At 39.1% G+C, this 20,126-nt stretch overlaps 4 protein-coding genes across 4 annotated transcripts in view; all 4 read left to right on the top strand.

Annotated features, from left to right (window-relative positions):
* Positions 1 to 20,126, top strand: part of LOC308265016 (olfactory receptor 2G6-like) — a gene marked incomplete at both ends in the record, with an annotated part of 658,093 nt that overhangs the window by 426,966 nt on the left and 211,001 nt on the right. The window lies entirely within an intron of this gene.
* On the top strand, positions 98 to 1,042 carry LOC308265267 (olfactory receptor 2L13-like; the record flags this gene model as incomplete). Its single annotated transcript, XM_080698864.1, has 1 exon — positions 98 to 1,042. Exon 1 carries the CDS (start codon positions 104 to 106, stop codon positions 1,040 to 1,042), a length of 939 nt encoding a protein of 312 aa, XP_080554990.1. The 5' UTR covers positions 98 to 103.
* LOC308265268 (olfactory receptor 2L13-like) lies at positions 10,350 to 11,294 on the top strand (the record flags this gene model as incomplete). Its single annotated transcript, XM_080698865.1, has 1 exon — positions 10,350 to 11,294. The coding sequence occupies exon 1, from the start codon at positions 10,356 to 10,358 to the stop codon at positions 11,292 to 11,294; it is 939 nt and encodes a 312-aa protein (XP_080554991.1). The 5' UTR covers positions 10,350 to 10,355.
* Positions 18,334 to 19,272, top strand: LOC308265248 (olfactory receptor 2L13-like; the record flags this gene model as incomplete). Its single annotated transcript, XM_080698845.1, has 1 exon — positions 18,334 to 19,272. One exon carries the CDS (start codon positions 18,334 to 18,336, stop codon positions 19,270 to 19,272), a length of 939 nt encoding a protein of 312 aa, XP_080554971.1.

The raw sequence follows: 20,126 nt of genomic DNA on the forward strand, positions 1-20,126 counted from the left end.
ATTGATAAAACCAATTGGCATTTATTCTCCTCTTTCATTTCACTGTCTGTACTTAGTATTTGTTTCCATTTCCCTTTCAAGGAAGATCACACAGTACGTTTTCATGGAGAAATGGAACCAAACTTCAAGTGATTTTATTTTGTTGGGATTGTTTCCCCAAAATCAAACTGGCCTCCTGCTCTTGCTCCTCATCATCTTTGTTTTCTTTCTGGCCACACTGGGAAACTCAGCGATGATCCACCTCATTCGTGTGGATGCCCGGCTCCACACTCCCATGTACTATCTCCTTAGCCAGCTCTCCCTTATGGACCTGATGTACATCTCCACCACTGTCCCCAAGATAGCAGTCAACTTCCTCTCTGGCCAGAAGAGCATCTCCTACCTGGGGTGTGGTGTGCAAAGCTTTTTCTTTCTGACTATGGCGTGTTCTGAAGGTTTGCTTTTGGCCTCCATGGCTTATGACCGTTTTGTGGCCATCTGCCACCCCCTGCATTATCCCATCCGCATGAGCAGGAGGATGTGTGTGAAGATGATCGTGGGCTCCTGGATACTGGGCTCCATCAACGCCATTGCACACACAGTCTACACTCTTCACCTTCCCTACTGTGGCTCCAGGACCATCAGACATTTTTTCTGTGATGTGCCTGCCATGGTGTCTCTGGCCTGCACGGACACTTGGGTCTACGAATACATGGTCTTTGTGAGCACAAGCCTGTTCCTCCTCTTCCCTTTCCTTGGAATCACTGCTTCCTATGGAAGGGTCCTTTTTGCTGTCTTCCATATGCGCTCTAAAGAGGGAAGGAAAAAGGCCTTCACCACATGTTCCACCCACTTATCCGTGGTGACGTTTTACTATGCACCTTTTGTCTACACTTATCTGCGGCCCAGGAGTCTCCGCTCCCCAGAAGAAGACAAGGCCCTGGCAGTCTTCTACACCATCCTCACCCCCATGCTCAACCCCATCATCTACAGCCTGAGGAACAAGGAGGTGCTGGGGGCCGTGACAAGAGTGTTTGGGGGATTCTCTTCCAAGAAAAAGTGATCCCGAATGTCCCAACTCCTCTTCTTTTTTTCTTTTTCCATGATGACTAGCACATGCTAGAACAGTGCTGCCTGGTAAAAATATAATGAAAGCCATGCATGCAATTTAAGACAATTTTGTGACATATTTGAATATAAAATTAATTTAAGCAACATATTAATATATAAATATAACAACTATTAATATATTGATTTAGCTGACAATAGCATATTCAATGATAATATTAATAATATTGATATTACCTATGCTCTATTATATTTTATAGAATATAGTATATATGTCTGCAATCACTTTACTACTAATATATACATTGACACTGACATATTATCATTTTTACATATTTAATAGGAAGGTACTATTGTTCCTGTTTGCTTTTTTTCTATTCTATGTCCTTAAGCCTTGTGTGTATCGCATGCTTACATAGAGCAACTTGGACTATACACATTTCAAGGATCCTGTAGCAACTTGGGGACAGAGTCTATTATTTTGTACAGGAGAGACTTAGAGAAAAAATAACATGCTTTTCAAAGTGTATGTGTGTATATATATATGTTTTATATATGTATGTATGTATGTATGTATGTGTGTATATATATATATATATATATATATATATATATATATATATATTCAAAACTACAATGCTCTATCAATCACAATTAGTAAAATAGGGCATAGGGGAAATAGGTATGGAAATAATGGAAAACAGCTCATGCAGAAAGCTCATGACATGAGCTCAGGCAGGTGCTCTCGCCCGATGACAGGCCTCTTGCCAGTAGTTGTCTACCTGATCACTAGGAACTGTATCCTGGAACCAACTCCAACTGGTTTTTCTTGTAGAAACAGAAAAAAATCTTCTTCTTAAACGTTTCCTTTCTGCTCATTTAGTCTGGTTGCCGAATATACCCACACACCTTTTAGCTTCATAATTTATGCTAATGAAGCTGAGCAGGGTTTCAAAAAGGGTCCTCTCAATGCAAGAGACCTTCATCCATATTCAGTCTTTGCTTATGAATATTAAGTCTTTAAACCATATGGACCAAATCAAACCTGTGTTTGGGTGCTTCACCTCTTAGTACACCCACACTCCCCGTTAGTGTTTGCTTCTCTTTTGCAATAAACCTGTTTGTCTACTCTGAATCCGGATGTTTCCTGAGACTCCTTTCTGCGATTACCATCAGGAACCTGGAGGGTTTGAATAGAGTTCTCTGCTCCAAGAGACCTGCTCAGACCCCTGACCAGAGATGGAGTGATATTAATAAAAAAAAAAAAAGTGTGTCAAGCGCTGAGATAGAGAGAAAGGGCAACACTCTTGTTCTCTTTGAGGGAATTTAAACAAGTCTAGCTACTATGGAAACCAATATGGAGTTTCCTCAAAAATTTAATAGTAACAGACTATGATTTAGCAATCCCACTACTGCTTCTGGGCCCAAGGGAAATAAAGTCAGTCCATAAAATAGACACTTGAATTTAAATATTTATCACAGCACTCTTTACAGTAGACAAGATAATGGGGGATCAAACAAGGTGCCCATCAACAGAAACATGGATAAAGAAAATGCTCTATATATTCATAATGGAATATCATTCAAATATAAACAGAATGGAAATGTATCATTGTAACAAAAGGGATGACACTGAAAGACAGTAAAAGAAATGTGCCAGACACACAAAGACAAATACTATATAATCTCATGTATTAGTTTACTAATAAACTAATTACGAGTTTACTAATAAACTAAATCAAAAGTTTATTGACAGAAAGATAGAGTAACATAGTGGTCATGAGACAGGTAAGGACACTAGTGTAGAGAAAAAAGTGAAAATGGGCAACAAACTAATTGTAGTGAAGGAATTACTTCTGGTTTTCTGTAAAAGTATTGGATAAGTGTTACCTAGGGTGATCTACCATATGCATAAAAATATCTAGGAGAGATGAAACTTGCAAAAAACACAAATTATTAATGATTGAGGATTTGAACATGTTTTTTTTTACAGTGACTTGAACATTACACAATGCATACATGTATCAGATTATCCTATAGGACCCCAAATAATGTATTAATTATTTTTTTGGTGGTACTGGGATTCCTGGAAACCTTTCTACCTCCGGGCTACACTCCCAAACCTATTTTATATATTTTTAATTGGAAACAGGGTCTCTTAAGCCAGCAAGGCTGGCTTCAAACCAGCGCGATCCTCCTGTCTCCACCTCCCAAGCATGGGGATTACAAGCATGTGTGATCACGCCCGTCTAATATTTTTTCTCAATGATAATAACTAAGCATATTAGTCTTGGTGAGGCCAAGTGCATGTTGATAGGCTTGTGCACTGGACTCTAAATCACCATAGATACTCCATTCAGTAATCCATGCTGACAGAGTTTTCTCAAAGGACCCCTTCATCTTGGGATAACCAAACTTGGATGTCCATTAAGAGAATAAAAATAATTCCTCACTTCATATTCAGCACTCAAAGTTCATGAAGACACAGTCCCAGGGCCTCAGAGTAATTTGTTCCACCCTGGATCTTCCCATTGATCACCACTTTTGAATCTCCTTAAATGCAATATCCACCATTGGGTCACATTAATAATAAGCAACTTCCATCCCTATAGACAGAAAAAAGAAATTCAGCCTCTGGTCAGAGTCTTTGATATCTGTATTGGTTTAAATAATGTGGTCAAATTCTTTATGCATATACATTTTTTCTGAAATATTTATATCTTTAAGTTTTGAGGATGTACAGAGGACAATAAAAAGAGGAGAGATTGGTAAGAGATGAGCCACATTCCAAAATAGAGAGGGTAGATTTAGGCAAGAGGGGGATCATTCCATGCCCTGCCCAGAAACACGACTGAGTAGTTGGGTCCAGAGTGAGGGTAGCTAATACTTTTAGTAGCAGAATTTGAATTATGAATGATCATGTTTCATTCCACATATATTCATTATTTAAGAATCAGAGAACTATGGAAGTGAATTAGAGATTGAAGGAAGTGATTTAGAGTTTTTAGAGAAAGAATTTCAGAGACTAAAAACATACTGTGTTGTACCAAAGGGCCAATCTGAGATTTGTGTTCGTAAGTAAGAATTAACATCCATCATGATGGTTTGACTTCCCTCAAGTCATGGTTTATTGCTCCACATGAATCTCATATGTCTAGTGAGAGGATGAGATGATGAGATGGAGTTTGACTGGGATAGAGTTATACAGATAAATTCAATGTGTGAATCCTCACATGAGGGGGAAATGGGAGTTATTCAGAGAGATGAACAACAATGAAATATCTGTATGTGTTTGTGACTTACCCATTTCTAAAATTTACAGCAGTAGAACCTATTCAACTCATGAGATAGGGAAAGACACTAAGGAAGAAAAACAGAGAAAAAGAAATCAAAATAGTTGGGATGGAGGAATTACCTGGTTTTCTGTAAAAGAGTAGGATATGTGTTGGCCTTGTTGATCTATGGTATACGTAAAATATATATTGAAGAGTATAACAGTTGATGAGGTTTTGTACTTTATTATGTTTCCATCAGAAGAGTCATCAATACTTACTGAGTACAATTCCATTGAATAACTTTCTGTCATGTCTTTCTATGATAAAAGACTCCAGGTTACAGGTAAATGTCTAGAATTAATTGAATGTGCACCTCTCTGGCTCACCAATCTTGACTGGAGAGGATAATAAAAGTATCCAGATCTACTTATTCTTGGAATTGTGAATAGTGGCACACATCCTTCCACTTAGCTCTCACAATGTCCCTCAAATTATTTTGTTTTAAAGATTTGATCTCAAACCAATAGTTTTAGTAATTTGCTGACTGAGCTTTCTAATGAGAGGAGGTCTCATTAGACCTCCATATGGTAGTCTAGGCTCTTCTCAGTGAGGCTAAATACTCTTGTTTCAAAAGATATCTAAACTCTTAAGTATAATTGCTGACTGCATTTGTGTTTGCATGAATCTACCACCTATCAGCCACCAAGAGAAGAAAGTGTTTTGTCAGAGCATAATTTAGTACACTCACAATCACCATTTATTTCCTCTGGAAACTTATATCTTAGTGAGGCTACTGTTCTTGATAGTAATTTCACAATATTTAGATAAACACTTACAGTGTTTTTCTGCATCCCATCTGTAATTTGCAGATAAGGGAATTTCAGTGAACATTTCCTTAACATTCCCTGTATCTCAAATCATGTTCTTAAATAACTTAGTGCATCCCTCTTCAGAGGAATTCCTGTGACTGATATAGAATAAATTGGGCTGGTTCACTTGTTCTAAGTTAGAATTGAGTTGATCTCAAATTAGCAGTTCAGGTGAAATGGCCAAGGTTCTTGTCCCCATGGATTTGGACATTCGGGAACAATTAGGTGAGAAAGAGAAATATGGAAGACTTGATGATGTAAAATCTGTGCATAACAAACAGCCACCGTCTGCTTATATCAGTAGAATGTAAGGGTAATCAGTGTGAAATGGCTTTTTCTGATTTCACATGAACAGGGCAATAGCAAAGGAAAATGGTTAAACTAAGTAATGATTTATGCAAATATTTCACAAAGTCAGGGACGTGTCTTCTGACTACAACATAAAGAGAATGATAAAGGTAAGAGCTATGAGAACTGAATTTTACAACATGTTCTTGACCATTTATTTCTATTATTTTGGCAGATGAAAGGTTTTCCAGGCCACAGGAGAGTTTTCTTTAATCCAGGACCCATTAATCTTGGGGCATAGCCTGGCAAACTTTATGAGCAAGCTGTGGTCATCTCAGTACTTGAGAGACTGAGACTGGAGGACCACAGGTTCAAAGCCTCTCTCAGCGACTTACAGAGACCCTCAGCAACTTAGCAAGATTCTGTTTGACAATGAAAAAATCAAAAGAGGTGGGGATGTAGCTCAGAAGTACAACACCCCTAGGCTCAATCCCCAGAAACACACACACACACACACACACACACACACACACACACACACACCCTAGATAAGGATTGAACTGAGATAATTTGGGTTAGCTTTAAGTAGAAGAGATTTTAGTTGTGGAGTTGTGGTTTGTGTGTCATGAGAAAACCCTTTCTGCTGCACAAAGAATTAGCAGTTTCTTAGCACATGGAAAAGCTAAGAGTGAACTTAAAAAAGGAGGTAATGTGAGCCTGTTCATATTCTAGATCTTGCAGCTTTCGAAGGGTATGGCCTTAACTAAGACAACACATTGGGGGGGGGCTGAGGTTTCTGCATAGTTAATATTTGGAATGAACAAAGGAAATTGACACTCATGGGGGACTTACTATGTGTGAACCTACAGAGCTCATTTCATTCCCTCTACACTGCTATCATACGACATTGTTAGGATTGAGTTAGCTGAGGCTCAATTTGCTTATTGATATTTGACTATTTTCCCATACTACATTTTTTTTCTTTTTTGCTATACTAGGGATGGAACCCAGGGGCATTCTACCTCCGAGCTACACCCCCAGCCCTATTTTCTACTCTTTATTTTGAAACAAGGTCTCACTGAATTGCAAAGGGCCTAAGTAGCTGAGGCTGTCCTTGAACCATGATCCTCCTGTCTCAGCCTCCCAAATGCTGGGATTACAAGCATAAGCCACCACGCCCAGCTGCCCATACTACTTTTTTTCTTTTCGGTATTGGGGATGGAACCCAGTGGTTCCATCCAAGCTACACTCCCAGCCCTATTTTTTATTCTTTTTTATTTTTTGAAAAAGGGTCTCACTGAGTTGCAAAAGGCCTACTGTTGCTGAGGCTGTCTGTGAACCACAATCCTCCAGTCTCTGCCTCCTGAATGCTGAGATTACAAGTGTGCACCACCATGCCTGGCACCCCATACTACTTTTAAAAGCAATTTTTGCAACTCATTTCAGAAACTACAATTGCTGTGCCTGCATGTTTTATGTTCTGGAAAAGGAGGGCTTTTTTAAGCTCTACATATTTAAGCAATATACCTTTTAGCATGACCATTAAGAGGCACTGGTTTTAGACCCACCTTGCAGCTATAGGGACAGTATTCTCCAGGTTATAAAGTCAGCAAGAGTGTGATGCTTCCTGCAATTTTGGGGACTGAATTCAGATCCCATTCCCAATAAGGAAAGCTGCTACTCATCAATGAAGAAAGACCCTCATCTCTAACACTATTGACCACACACATTATATTGTATGTTTGAGCTTGTTGTATAATATCAATATCACTCACTGAATTTTAACTACATGTTTAAGATATTTTATGTTTTAATCACCAAATCATGTATGTTATACCAGTACTGAGATAAACCCCCAAGAATGAACTTATTTTGAAGAATTAGATGTATGGTAATGATGATAATCTTGTGCTTTCTCTTTTCCTATTAGGCCATGAGGTTTTGTTTTTAAAGTCATAAGAAGCAAGGGCTGCCTAAGGTCCTACCCAGCTTGTGTGCCCAGTGCTAGTGTGTACCTGCTAGGTTCCTGCTCAAGCATGCTCATTGTCAGCACTGATCAACTAGACAGCTTCAATTTTGTTCATGTTTACCAAAGAGGTTTTTTTTTTTTGGTGGTACTGGGGTTCCTGGAAACCCTTCTACCTCCGGGTTCCACTCCCAGACCTATTTTTATATTTTTATTTGGAAACAGGGTCTCTTAAGCCAGCAAGGCTGGCTTCGAACCTGTGATCCTCCTGTCTCTGCCTCCCAAGCATGGGGATTACAAGCGTGCCATACCACGCCTGGCATTTTACCAAAGTTTTTAAAACTAAAAGTTAATTGTAAGTTACTGTGAATATTTGTAAAAATCTATTAATTGCTTTTTCTTTCTGTTAAAATCTAAATAATCGAAGATTACCACCCATATTAATATCATGCACAGGATGTGGCCTCAGTGTTTCTTTGGTATTGAGGAATAGATACATAAAATTACAGACTCTCCTACCAAGGAATGATAAGGGAAGAAGTCAAGCTGAGCACTTTAGTGCACAACTGTATGTCCAGTACTTGGAGAATTAGACATCAAGATTATAGCTTGTAGGTCAGAATTAGCAACTTAGCAAGACCCTGTTTCAAAATAAAAAATTAAATAAGGTTGAGAGTATAGCTCAGAGGCAGAACTTCTCTTGTTAAATCTCCAGTATATAAATAAAGAAAGCAAAAAGAAGGAAAGAATTCCTACTTTTCTATACGTTATATTTCACTAATTTATTGTTTCATAACCAAATTATATGAATAAATAGTTTAAGTTACTAAATGTGGATAATACAAACATTTACTGATTGCTGTTCTTTCTGTTGAAAAATCTGTAAAGATGACTGTTCTAATCAATATTATGGACAGGATGTGGAGTCAATATTCTTTTAGATGTTAGAGTGTATATATATATACATATATATATATACATACATACATACATATATATATATATATATATATAGTCCCATAACAAGACAGATAAAGACAATTAAGAACATATTTTGAAAATTTAAGCAATGTTATAATCACAATTTATGCATGTTTAAGAGAGTCTAAGAAACAAAGTACAAGAAGTGAGATGACAGAGAGAGAAAAAGAGAGGCTGTAAAGCAGAGGTCCCCAAATTTACCTAAAAGTTGCTCTCATCCAAAAGAAATTAGTCAGCCTCCCCAGGGGCCTCCACACCTTCTTACTTTTATCAAGTGTTCCAGCTGCACAGAGGCTATCCCTGCCCCCGGATTTTCACAGAGTTTCCCTACTAGGGTGATGCCACCCACTTTGGAAATCTATGCAAAGAGCTGACTTTCAGAAAAAAAATCCCGTCAGGACCTGGGCATAAAACATGCTAGAAAATATATCTTGGATGAGAGATTTGTTACTTTTTCTCCTCTTTTTTATTTCTTTATTCTAAAGGATACATTTTTGTTTTGTTTTACTAAATTAGTTAAATCTGAATGGATAAGTGCACACATATGTGAGCTATTCATCAAGAATTCACCATTGCTCACACCGTCTCCTTGAACAGCTCTGCGGTTGCTTCACCCCCTGCTCTGCAGTGTGAACTTAACCAGAGAGCAGGAGCAGGAATAAAGCATCCTCTCCAGTGCCCATGTGCTTCCAACTGGTAGGAAATGTGAAATCAGGCGGGATCTTTTGGAGAGGAGGGTTAATTATGCAAATGTAATTGTTTGAGTTATTGTATGTACAGTAAAGCATTGACAATATCTACATTTTGGATACTGAAATAATTAGATATTGAAAGAGTCATGCAGGCTTCTTATCTGACCCCTGGCCTAACTCTATTTGAGAAAGTTATTCTTCACATCATTAAATACTATTCTAATATTTAATCTTTAGAATTCCTCAGAATTTGTGCTGAGGAAAAATTGTAACAATTAATGTGAAGGACAGTCATCAAATAAATTATACTACCTGAAAATTTCTATATAGAGATAAAATACTGTTGTGTGTTTCTTTTACAATATCCATCCCCATGCAATATATCTATGATCTTGCTATTCATAGCTTAGAGCTATCAGAAATAGAATGAACACTCAAATATTATGTGTTATAACACATTTAACATACATCATTTGTTGTCACAAGAAAACTGCATACAAAAATTGACATCTTTGACTTAGAGTTTTGTAGAGTGTCAGAAAATGGAAAATCATAAAAATAAAAAATTCAATAATCCAAATATGATATTACAATTAGAGTGGTACTTATATGACAAACTTTGCCTGCATAGTTCAAAAACAATGGTTTTGAATGGTGGATATATTTTGGAACTGCAGACAGGTGTTTTTATGAACAGAGTTATAGCATTGAGGAGATAATGGTTTACTACACTGGAGTGGTGCCCTTGGAGAGAGAAGCCCAAAAAGTGAAGGTACAGAAGAGGACAAGTTTATAGAGGACATGGATTTGAGCACACAATTTCTGAGTCACACAGGACAGTTTTTATTATGAATATTATTTATGGAGGAGAGATAATAGGATTCTTGCTCCCTCCATTTCTAAGACTTGTTAATAATCCCGAGTAACATTCTTAACCAGGGTTATCTGGAAATAAAAAATTTAGCTATTTATGTTTGCTGTACATGGTACTAGACTTTGTATTTCAAAGCCATACATTTGTATATAACTTGCTGAGAAGGTCACCAGAGATAAGATTGGAAAGAGAAAGTCAACTCAGAGGCTAAAATCAATTGCACACAATCTCCAGGGTTGGAGGAAAATAAATTTCTTCTGAGAAAACATTGTTATAGTTTGTTCTCTTTTATTCTCATTTCATGTTTAATTCTTAATGTTTGTTGCCATTTTCGCTTCAAGGAAGCTAACACAGTACATTTTCATGGAGAAATGGAACCAAACTTCAAGTGATTTCATTTTGTTGGGATTGTTTCCTCCAAATCAAACTGGCCTCCTTCTCCTGCTCCTCATCATCTTCATTTTCTTTCTTGCCATTTTGGGGAACTCAGCGATGATTTACCTCATCTTTGTGGATGCCCGGCTCCACACTCCCATGTACATTCTCCTCAGCCAGCTCTCCCTCTCAGACCTGATGTACATCTCCACCACTGTCCCCAAGATAGCAGTCAACTTCCTCTCTGGCCAGAAGAGCATCTCCTACCTGGGGTGTGGTGTGCAAAGCTTCTTCTTCCTCACCATGGCAGGTTCTGAAGGTTTGCTTTTGGCCTCCATGGCTTATGACCGTTTTGTGGCCATCTGCCATCCCTTGCATTATCCCATCCGCATGAGCAGGAGGATGTGTGTGAAGATGATCGCGGGCTCCTGGATACTGGGCTCTATCAACTCCATTGCACATACAGTCTATATACTTCACCTCCCCTACTGTGGGTCCAGGGCCATCAACCATTTTTTCTGTGACGTGCCTGCCATGGTGTCTCTGGCCTGCATGGACACCTGGGTCTATGAGTACATGGTCTTCACGAGCACCAGCCTGCTTCTCCTCTTTCCTTTCCTTGGAATCACTGCCTCCTATGGACGTGTTCTTTTTTCCATCTTCCATATGCGCTCTAAAGAGGGAAGGAAAAAGGGCTTCACCACATGTTCAACCCACTTAACTGTGGTGACATTTTACTATGCACCTTTTGTCTATACTTATCTGCGGCCCAGGAGTCTCCGCTCCCCAGAAGAAGACAAGGCCCTGGCAGTCTTCTACACCATCCTCACCCCCATGCTCAACCCCATCATCTACAGCCTGAGGAACAAGGAGGTGCTGGGGGCCGTGACAAGAGTGTTTGGGGGATTCTCTTCCAAGAAAAAGTGATCATGACACTCCTGTCTCTTCTTTCTTAATTTCTCCTTTCCATGCTGACTACAACATGTTAAAAAAGTGATGCCCAATTGAAATATATAGCAAGGCATTCATGTAATTTAAAATCCTCTCCTGAAATATTTAAACTTAAAATTAATTTAAATAATATATTCTTATAAAAACTATCAGAATATTGATTTGTCTATTAATAACATAATCGATGCTTGTATTAATAATGTTGATATCATATATTTTGTTATATCATTATATTTTATGAGAGTATGTATACTACATTTGTATTTATATTAATAATATGTACAAAGATACCACATTATTATCATTTCTAAATATTTACTAGGAAGGTATTGCTGTATTGTGTACTTTGTTTTTATTCTGCATCCTCAAGCATTGTGTGCATTGCATGCTTTCCTACAGTAACTTGGACTGTATGCATTTTAAGGGTGCTGCAGCTACAAGGGGCCAGTCCAGTGTCTAATGTTTTGTACAGCAGAAACTTAGAGGAAACAGTAATGTGCTTTTACAAATGTGTGTGTGTGTGTGTGTGCGGTGTGTGTATCTCCTCAAAACTGCAATGAGCTATCCGTTAGCACAGTTAGAACAATACAGTGCTAACAGCAGTCTACCTGTGCACTAGGAGCTGTATTCTAGAGGCAGATCCAATGCTTTCTCTTGCAGGAACACCAAGAAAAGTCTTCTGATTGAACCTTACCATTTGCTCATTAAGATTGATTGTTGAATGTACTCATACACCTCTCAAATACATAATTATATTCTGATGAAGCTGAACAGGGTCCCACATTGGGGCCGCCCAATGCCAGAGACCTTCATCTATATTCAATCCCTGCTTATGAATATTATTTCCTTAAACAATATGAACCTAAGCCCAACTTTCTGTAGGTGCTTGAACTCTTAGCAATTTCACATTCCCCTTCAGTGTGTGTTTCACCTTTGCAATAAACATTTTCATCTGCCCCGAATTCTGATATGTTCTGAGACTCCTTTCTGCAATGACCACCAGAAATCTGGGGAGTTCAAGTAGAATTCTCCTCTCTCCAAGAGACCTGCTTAGACCCCAGACCAGAGACAAAGAGTGATGCTACTCAAAAAGACAGCTTGTGTCAAGTGCTGACATATAGAGAAAGGGGAATGCACACATACTCTTGGAGGGAATGTAAATAAGTAGAGCCATTAGAAAACCAATACGGAGTTTCCTCAAACATTTAAACATAACACTGCTTTGGGAGGCTAGGCTGAGATAGGAGGATCGCAGATTTGTGGCCAGCCTCAGGTACTTAGTGAGGCCCTCAGCAACTTAGTAAGATCCTGTTTCAAAATAAAGAATAAAAAATAGGGCTGGGGGTGTAGCTTGGAGGTAGGATGACCCTGGGTTCAATCCCTAGTAACACACACACACACACACACACACACACACACACACACACACTAGCACTGCTCTATGACTCAGCAATCCCTCTACTACTTATGGACCCAGGGAAAACAAAGCCAGTCTATAGAACATGCAACTGAACTCCCATATTTATTGCAGCACTATTCACAATAGCCAAGATAAAGGATCTAACTAGGTGCCCATCTATAGACACATTGATAAAGAAAATGTTATATATGCTCACAATGCAATATAATTCAAGTATAAACAGAATGAAAATCTGTCATTGCAGAAACAAGGATAAGCCTGAAACCCAGTAAAATAAATGTGCTAGACACACCAAGACAAATACTACATGATCCTATTTATTTGTGGGAATTAAAAGTTTATTTCCAGGAGAATGAAGTAAGATAGTGATCACTAGACAGAAAAGGTGTCAACACACTAAGGAAGAGAAAAGAAGTGGAATAAGTGTATCGACATAGTTGTACTGGAGGACTTACTTCTTGTTTTCTATATAAAAACAGAGTAAGTTTTGGCTAGGATGATGTACAGTATACATCAAAATACCTAGAAGGGAATCTGGGCGTGGTGGAGCATACTTGTAATCCCAACACTTGGGAAGCTGAGACAGGAGGATCGCACAGGTTCGAAGCCAGCCTCAGCTACTTAGTGAGGCTCTCAACAACTTAGTGACACTCTGTTCCCAAATAAAGTATAAAATAGGTCTGGGGGGTTGGGCGTGGTGGTGCACACTTGTAATCCCCGCGCTTGGGAGGCAGACAGGAGAACTGCGCAGGTTTGAAGCCAGATGAACTGGCTTAAGAGACCCTGTCTCCAAATAAAAATACAGTATAAAATAGGTATAGGAGTGTAGCCCGGAGGTAGAAGGGTTTCCAGGAACCCCAGTACCACACACAAAAAAATAGGTCTGGGAGTATAGCCTGGAGGTAGAAAAGCCCCTGGGTTCTACCCCCCAGTACCACACACACAAGAAAATACCTAGGAGTATAAAACTTACCAAGAAACACAAATGATTAGTGATTGAGGAGTTGAACGTGTTTATTATTGTGATTTGATCGTTTCATATTTTATACATCTAACAGATTAACCTATAGGACCCCATAAAATGTATTAATATTATGTTTCAATGATAATAACTAAGCACATTAGTCTTGGTGAGGCCAAGTGCATGCTGATAAGCTTGTACCTTGACTGTAAATCACTATAGGCACTTCGTATCTCATGCTCACAAAGTTTTCTCAAAGGACCCTTCATCTTCAGATAACCAAAACTGAGTGTCTTTTAAGAAAATGGAAATAATTTCTCAACTTATGTTAGCTCCCGAGTTATGACAATAGAGTCCCAGGGTCATTTGTTTCACCTTACATTCCACTATTGGTCACCATTCTTGAAATTCTCAAACCATAATACCCTCCATCAGTCTACCTTAATAGTGAGCAACTTTAATCTCTACAGACAGAACAAAGAAGCTCATTCTTTGCTCAGAGCCTTTGGTAACTGTATTGGTTTGAAGACTGGGTCAAATTATATATATATATATATATATATATATACAACTCTTCTAAAAAAACTTTTTTTATTATTATTATTATTATTATTATTATTATTATTATTATTATTTGGTGGTACTGGTGTTCCTGGAAACCCTTCTACCTCTGGGCTACACTCCCAGACCTATTTATTATATTTTTATATGGAAACAGGGTCTCCTAATCCAGCGTGGCTGGCTTCGAACCTGCACGATCCTCCTGTCTCTGCCTCCCAAGCGCGGTGATTACAAGCGTGCGCCACCACGCCCAACAAAACTTATATGTTTTAAGGATGACCCAGCAGAGAGGAAAATGGTGAGAAAAGAAGAGCCCCATGCAAAAGGAGAGAGGGTAGAGCTAGGAAAGAGCCGGGTCATTATGTGTCCTGTCACAGAAAACAAAACTAAGTTTTTCTTCTCTAGAGAGAAGGAGGCTGATATTTTAGTAGGAGATTTTGAATTTTTAATGATCATGGCTTCATAGCACATTTGTTCTTTTTCCTAGATGAATCAGAGAACTGTGAAAATTGGTTGGAGATGGGAGGGGGTATACATACATACATACACACACACATATATATATATATATATATATCACAATATTTTAGAGAATTTCAGAGACTAAATATATATTATGTTATGCCAAAGAGTCCAGTCTAAGATGTTCATTCACAAGTAAGAATTACGATACACCATGATGGTTTGGACTTTCCTCCAGTCAAGTTTCATTGTTCCATGTGGGTCTCACAGGCCTGGTGACAGGCTGGGGTGGGGTCTGGCTGTGCTAGAGTTGTACAGATAAGTTCAATGTGTGACCTTTCATATGAGGGGAAAATGAGAGTATCCATAAAGGGTGAACAGCAACAATGACATATCTGAACGTGTTTACAACCTACCCGGTCCTAAAATTGAAAGCACTGGAACTCACTTGGTAAGCTTTGTACTTCATCATATTGAAACAGGCTGTCTCCTCTTTAGGGTTCTTGTTGAGTGGCTTTCTACAAATGAAGGCCAAGGACTAGCGAAGGCATAGAAATATGAAAATTTACTTTGAGTCAAGGAAAGACAGAAGACAAAAGCAGCTCCCCCCCACATGGGGGAGAGGGGAGAGGTCACCGAAGAAAGTATTCATCACTGAAGCTCTTGAGAGGTGGGCTTACTGAGGTTTCCCATATGCTCTTTTGTGAATGGTCAGAATTTATATTATATGAAGTAATGATAAAAGGATTTGTTAAAATCATTATCTGTTAAGATCAATAAAAATACAGTGGAGAAAAATGATGTGGGGGAAATAATGCCGTTTTTGGATTTCAATCCTTAATTTGGATCATTATCTTATAGACTGGTTGCCTCTGTTCCTCTGGCGTCACTGGTCTCTCACCTCCCTGCTCACCTCCCCCCACCTCACAAAAGGCAGTGCAGATGGACTCTTAATAGTCCCTCCATAGTCCCTCCTATGCCTAGGTACTCTGCCCTGCCTAAATATTTCTATCATAGGAGTCAGTGATATTTATTGAGTAAAATTTCATTGACATTCAGTCCTGTCTTCCTATAAGAAAAGACTCTGGGTCACAAGTAAATGTCCACTAATTACAGTAAACATGTTGCTCTCTGGCTCAAGTATTCACTGGAGAGAAAACAAGAGATCCTCAGATCTACTCCTTAGGAGCACTGCAAATAGAGCCATGCATACTCCCACTTAGCTACCACAATGTTCCTCAAGTTAGTATTGTTTTAAATATTTTATGTCAGACCAATGCCTTTAGCCATTTGCCAAGTTAGATTCCTAATGAGAAGAGGATCTGGCAATCTAGACTGTGTCTCCTCTTATATCACAAGATCTCTGAGTCAACTCTTAAGTGGGATTGCTGACTGCATTCATGTTGCACGGATTGACCATAAGTTTCCTCTGCAGACTGATTACCCTGTCTTGAGGTAACTGTCTTAGATAGTAATTGCACTATTAGTTAGAGGAACACTTACAGGTTTTCAACATCACATCTCTAACATGCAAATTAGGGCATTAGAAACAACATTTTCTTAACATTCCCTGCAGCTCTCAAATTGTGTTCTGGAATAACTTAGTACATCCCTCTTCAGAGAAATTCCTGGTAGCTGATGACTGCTTCAGAATCGATTGGATTGGTTGATTTGTTCTAAGTTAGAACTGAGTTTATCTCCAAATTAGTATTTCAGGCAAAATGACCAAGGTTCTTGTCCCCTTAGACTTGATCATTTGGGACCAATTAGGTGAGAAAGAAGGATGCAGAAGGCTTGATGATGTAAGATTCTGAGTATAACATACAGCATCCTGTCCTTCTGCTCACATCAGTTGAACCTCAGGGAGGTCAGTGTGAAATGTTTTTTTTTTCTGTTTTTACATGAAGAGGATAATAACAAGGGAAAATGTTTTAACTAAGTAATAATCTATGCAAATATTTCACAACATCAGGGAAGTCTCTTCTGACTACAAATAAAGAGAATGAAAAAGGTAAGTGTGGGCCGGGCATGGTGGCGCACGCTTGTAATCCCCGTGCTTGGGAGGCTGAGACAGGAGGATCACGCAGGTTCGAAGCCAGCCTCAGCTGCTTAGTGAGGCTCTCAGCAACTTACTGAGACCCTGTTTCCAAATAAAATATAAAATGGGTCTGGGAGTATAGCCCACAGGTAGAAAGCCTCTGGGTTCCACCCCCAGTACCACCAAAAAAAAAAAAAAAAAGAAAGAAAGAAAGAAAAAGGTAAGAGTGTGTATACGAGTGGTGTGCAGTGAATGTTACAGCCTGTTCTCGACCATTTCTTTCTATTCTTTTTTTTTATGGTACTGGGGTTCCTGGAAGCCCTTCTACCTCTGGGCTACACTCCTAGACCTATTTTATACTTTTTATGTGGTAACCGGTTCTCTTCAGCCAGTGTGGCTGGCTTCGAACCTGTGCGATCCTCCTGTCTCCGCCTCCCAAACGCGGGGATTACAAGCGTGCGCCACCACGCCCGGGTCTTTCTAGTCTTTTGACAGATGAAAAGTGTTACAGGTCAGAGGAGAGTTTGCTTTAACCTGGGCCTGCTGACCTTGTGACATATCCTGGTAGACTCCGTGAGCAGCCTTGATGTTTAAAATTGTAAAGAATGTAATGAATTGTCAGCATGGAATTGTGTAATTATAAAACTACCTTCTTTCTGAAAATTTTAGCTCAGGCAATTAAGGCAAATCCAGACGTGGTCATGCTTGCCTGTAATCTCAGTACTTGGGAAACTGAGACTGGAGGATCACAGGTTCGGGGCCAGCCTCAACACCTTCTTGATATCCTCAACAACATAGCAAGATTCTGATTGAAAATAAAGGCCCTTCATAACTTACTGAGACCCTGTTTCAAAATAAAGAATAAAAAATAGGGCAGGGGGTGTAGCTCGGAGGTAGAATGCCCCTGAGTTCAATACTCAGACTTGCAAAAATAAAAAGGAAAGAAAAGAAAAGAAGAAAAAAGAAAGGAAAAACAATTAGAAAAGATGGAGTTGTATCCCAGAAGTATAACCTTCTTGGAGTCAATCTCCAGGTTCACACACAATTTGTGTTTTACAATTTGTGTTTTGATCCTTGTGATCAAGATCCTGTGAAGTATAGCTAATAGCTACTACCTATAAGGAAGATTCACAAGGGGCAGTATCTAATTGTGAGTATCTATTGTGAAGATTCACAAGGGACAGTATCTACTGTGAATATTGCGTGTAGAGGTGAGATAGTAGAAATTGTTGCTCCCTCTATTTCTAAGACTTGTTAATTCTGAGTAACATTTCTTACCAGGAGTTATCTGAAAATAAATTATTTATGTTTGTTGCACACGGTACTAGACTTTATATTTTAAAACCATACATTTGTCTATAACTTGCTGAGAGAGTCACCAGTGACAAGATTGGAAAGAGAACATTCAACTCAGAGGCTAAAATGAATTGCACACAATCTCCAGGATTGGAGGAAAGACAATTTTTTCTAAGAAAACATTGTTATAGTTTGTTCTCTTTTATTCTCATTTCATGTTTAATTCTTAATGTTTGTTTCCATTTCCCATTCAAGGAAGCTGATATAGTACGTTTTCATGGAGAAATGGAACCAAACTTCAAGTGATTTCATTTTGTTGGGATTGTTTCCTCCAAATCAAACTGGCCTCCTGCTCCTGCTCCTCATCATCTTCATTTTTTTCCTTGCCATTTTGGGGAACTCAGCGATGATTTACCTCATCTTTGTGGATGCCCGGCTCCACACTCCCATGTACATTCTCCTCAGCCAGCTCTCCCTCTCAGACCTGATGTACATCTCCACCACTGTCCCCAAGATAGCAGTCAACTTCCTCTCTGGCCAGAAGAGCATCTCCTACCTGGGGTGTGGTGTGCAAAGTTTCTTCTTCCTCACCATGGCAGGTTCTGAAGGTTTGCTTTTGGCCTCCATGGCTTATGACCGTTTTGTGGCCATCTGCCATCCCTTGCATTATCCCATCCGCATGAGCAGGAGGATGTGTGTGAAGATGATTGCGGGCTCCTGGATACTGGGCTCTATCAACTCCATGGCACACACAGTCTACATACTTCACCTCCCCTACTGTGACTCCAGGGCCATCAACCATTTCTTCTGTGAAGTGCCCGCCATGGTGTCTCTGGCCTGCATGGACACCTGGGTCTATGAGTACATGGTCTTCACGAGCACAAGTCTGTTCCTCCTCTTTCCTTTTCTTGGAATCACTGCCTCCTATGGACGTGTTCTTTTTTCCATCTTCCATATGCGCTCTAAGGAGGGAAGGAAAAAGGGCTTCACCACATGTTCAACCCACTTAACTGTGGTGACATTTTACTATGCACCTTTTGTCTACACTTATCTGCGGCCTAGGAGTCTCCGCTCGCCAGAAGAAGATAAAGCCCTGGCAGTCTTCTACACCATCCTCACGCCCATGCTCAATCCCATCATCTACAGCCTGAGGAACAAGGAAGTGTTGGGGGCCATGACAAGAGTGTTTGGGGGATTCTCTTCCAAGAAAAAGTGATCATGACACTCCCATCTTCTTTTTCTTTATTTATTCTTTCCATGATTACCAGAATATGCTGGAACATTAGTGCCCAACAGAAATATATAGCAAGCCACATATGCAATTTAAGGTTTTCAAGGGACAAATTTGAAGCTACAATTAATTTAAACAATATTTAATGCAAATATAATAGCTGTTAATATACTGATTTCATTGAAGATATCATAGTAATGCATGCATATCTATATATTTATATTTATATTTATAGCAGCACAATTCATAATTGCCAAACTCTGGATCCAACCTAGGTATCCATCAACAGATGAGTGAATTACAAATTTATGGGCTATACACACAATGGAATTCTACTCAATCATATAGAAGAACAAAATTATGTCCTTTGCAGGTAAATGAATAGAACTGAAGAATATTATGCTATGTGGGATTAGTCAGTCATAAAATGCGAAAGGTTGGATGCTTTTTCTCATATATAGAAGCTAAGTAGAAATTGGGAAACAGGAGGTACTCCAGACAAAGCAGGAGAACCCATAGTGTAGTGGGGGAGAGGACCTAACTGAGGGAGGCGGGAAGGGGGAGGAAGACTTGAAGAGGGAAACACTTCAATGGACATGATGTACATATACAAATTTATCAATGTTAATCACAGTGTCGTGCATGGGAAGGAGGGGAGGGAGAAGAAGTGTCATGGGAACTGGGGACTCCATGAGTGCTGTGTACCTGTATCACCCTGAACTTCAACATGATGTATGGTTACAAGAATCAATTAAAAAAGTAAATAACATAATATTGATATTATCATATATTATTATACTATACTTTATAGAAAATATGTGTTTGTACCTATATCACTA

The sequence above is a fragment of the Muscardinus avellanarius genome, assembly GCF_963383645.1.
Source record: "Muscardinus avellanarius genome assembly, chromosome: 7".
In the NCBI taxonomy this organism is placed as follows: Eukaryota; Metazoa; Chordata; class Mammalia; order Rodentia; family Gliridae; genus Muscardinus; species Muscardinus avellanarius.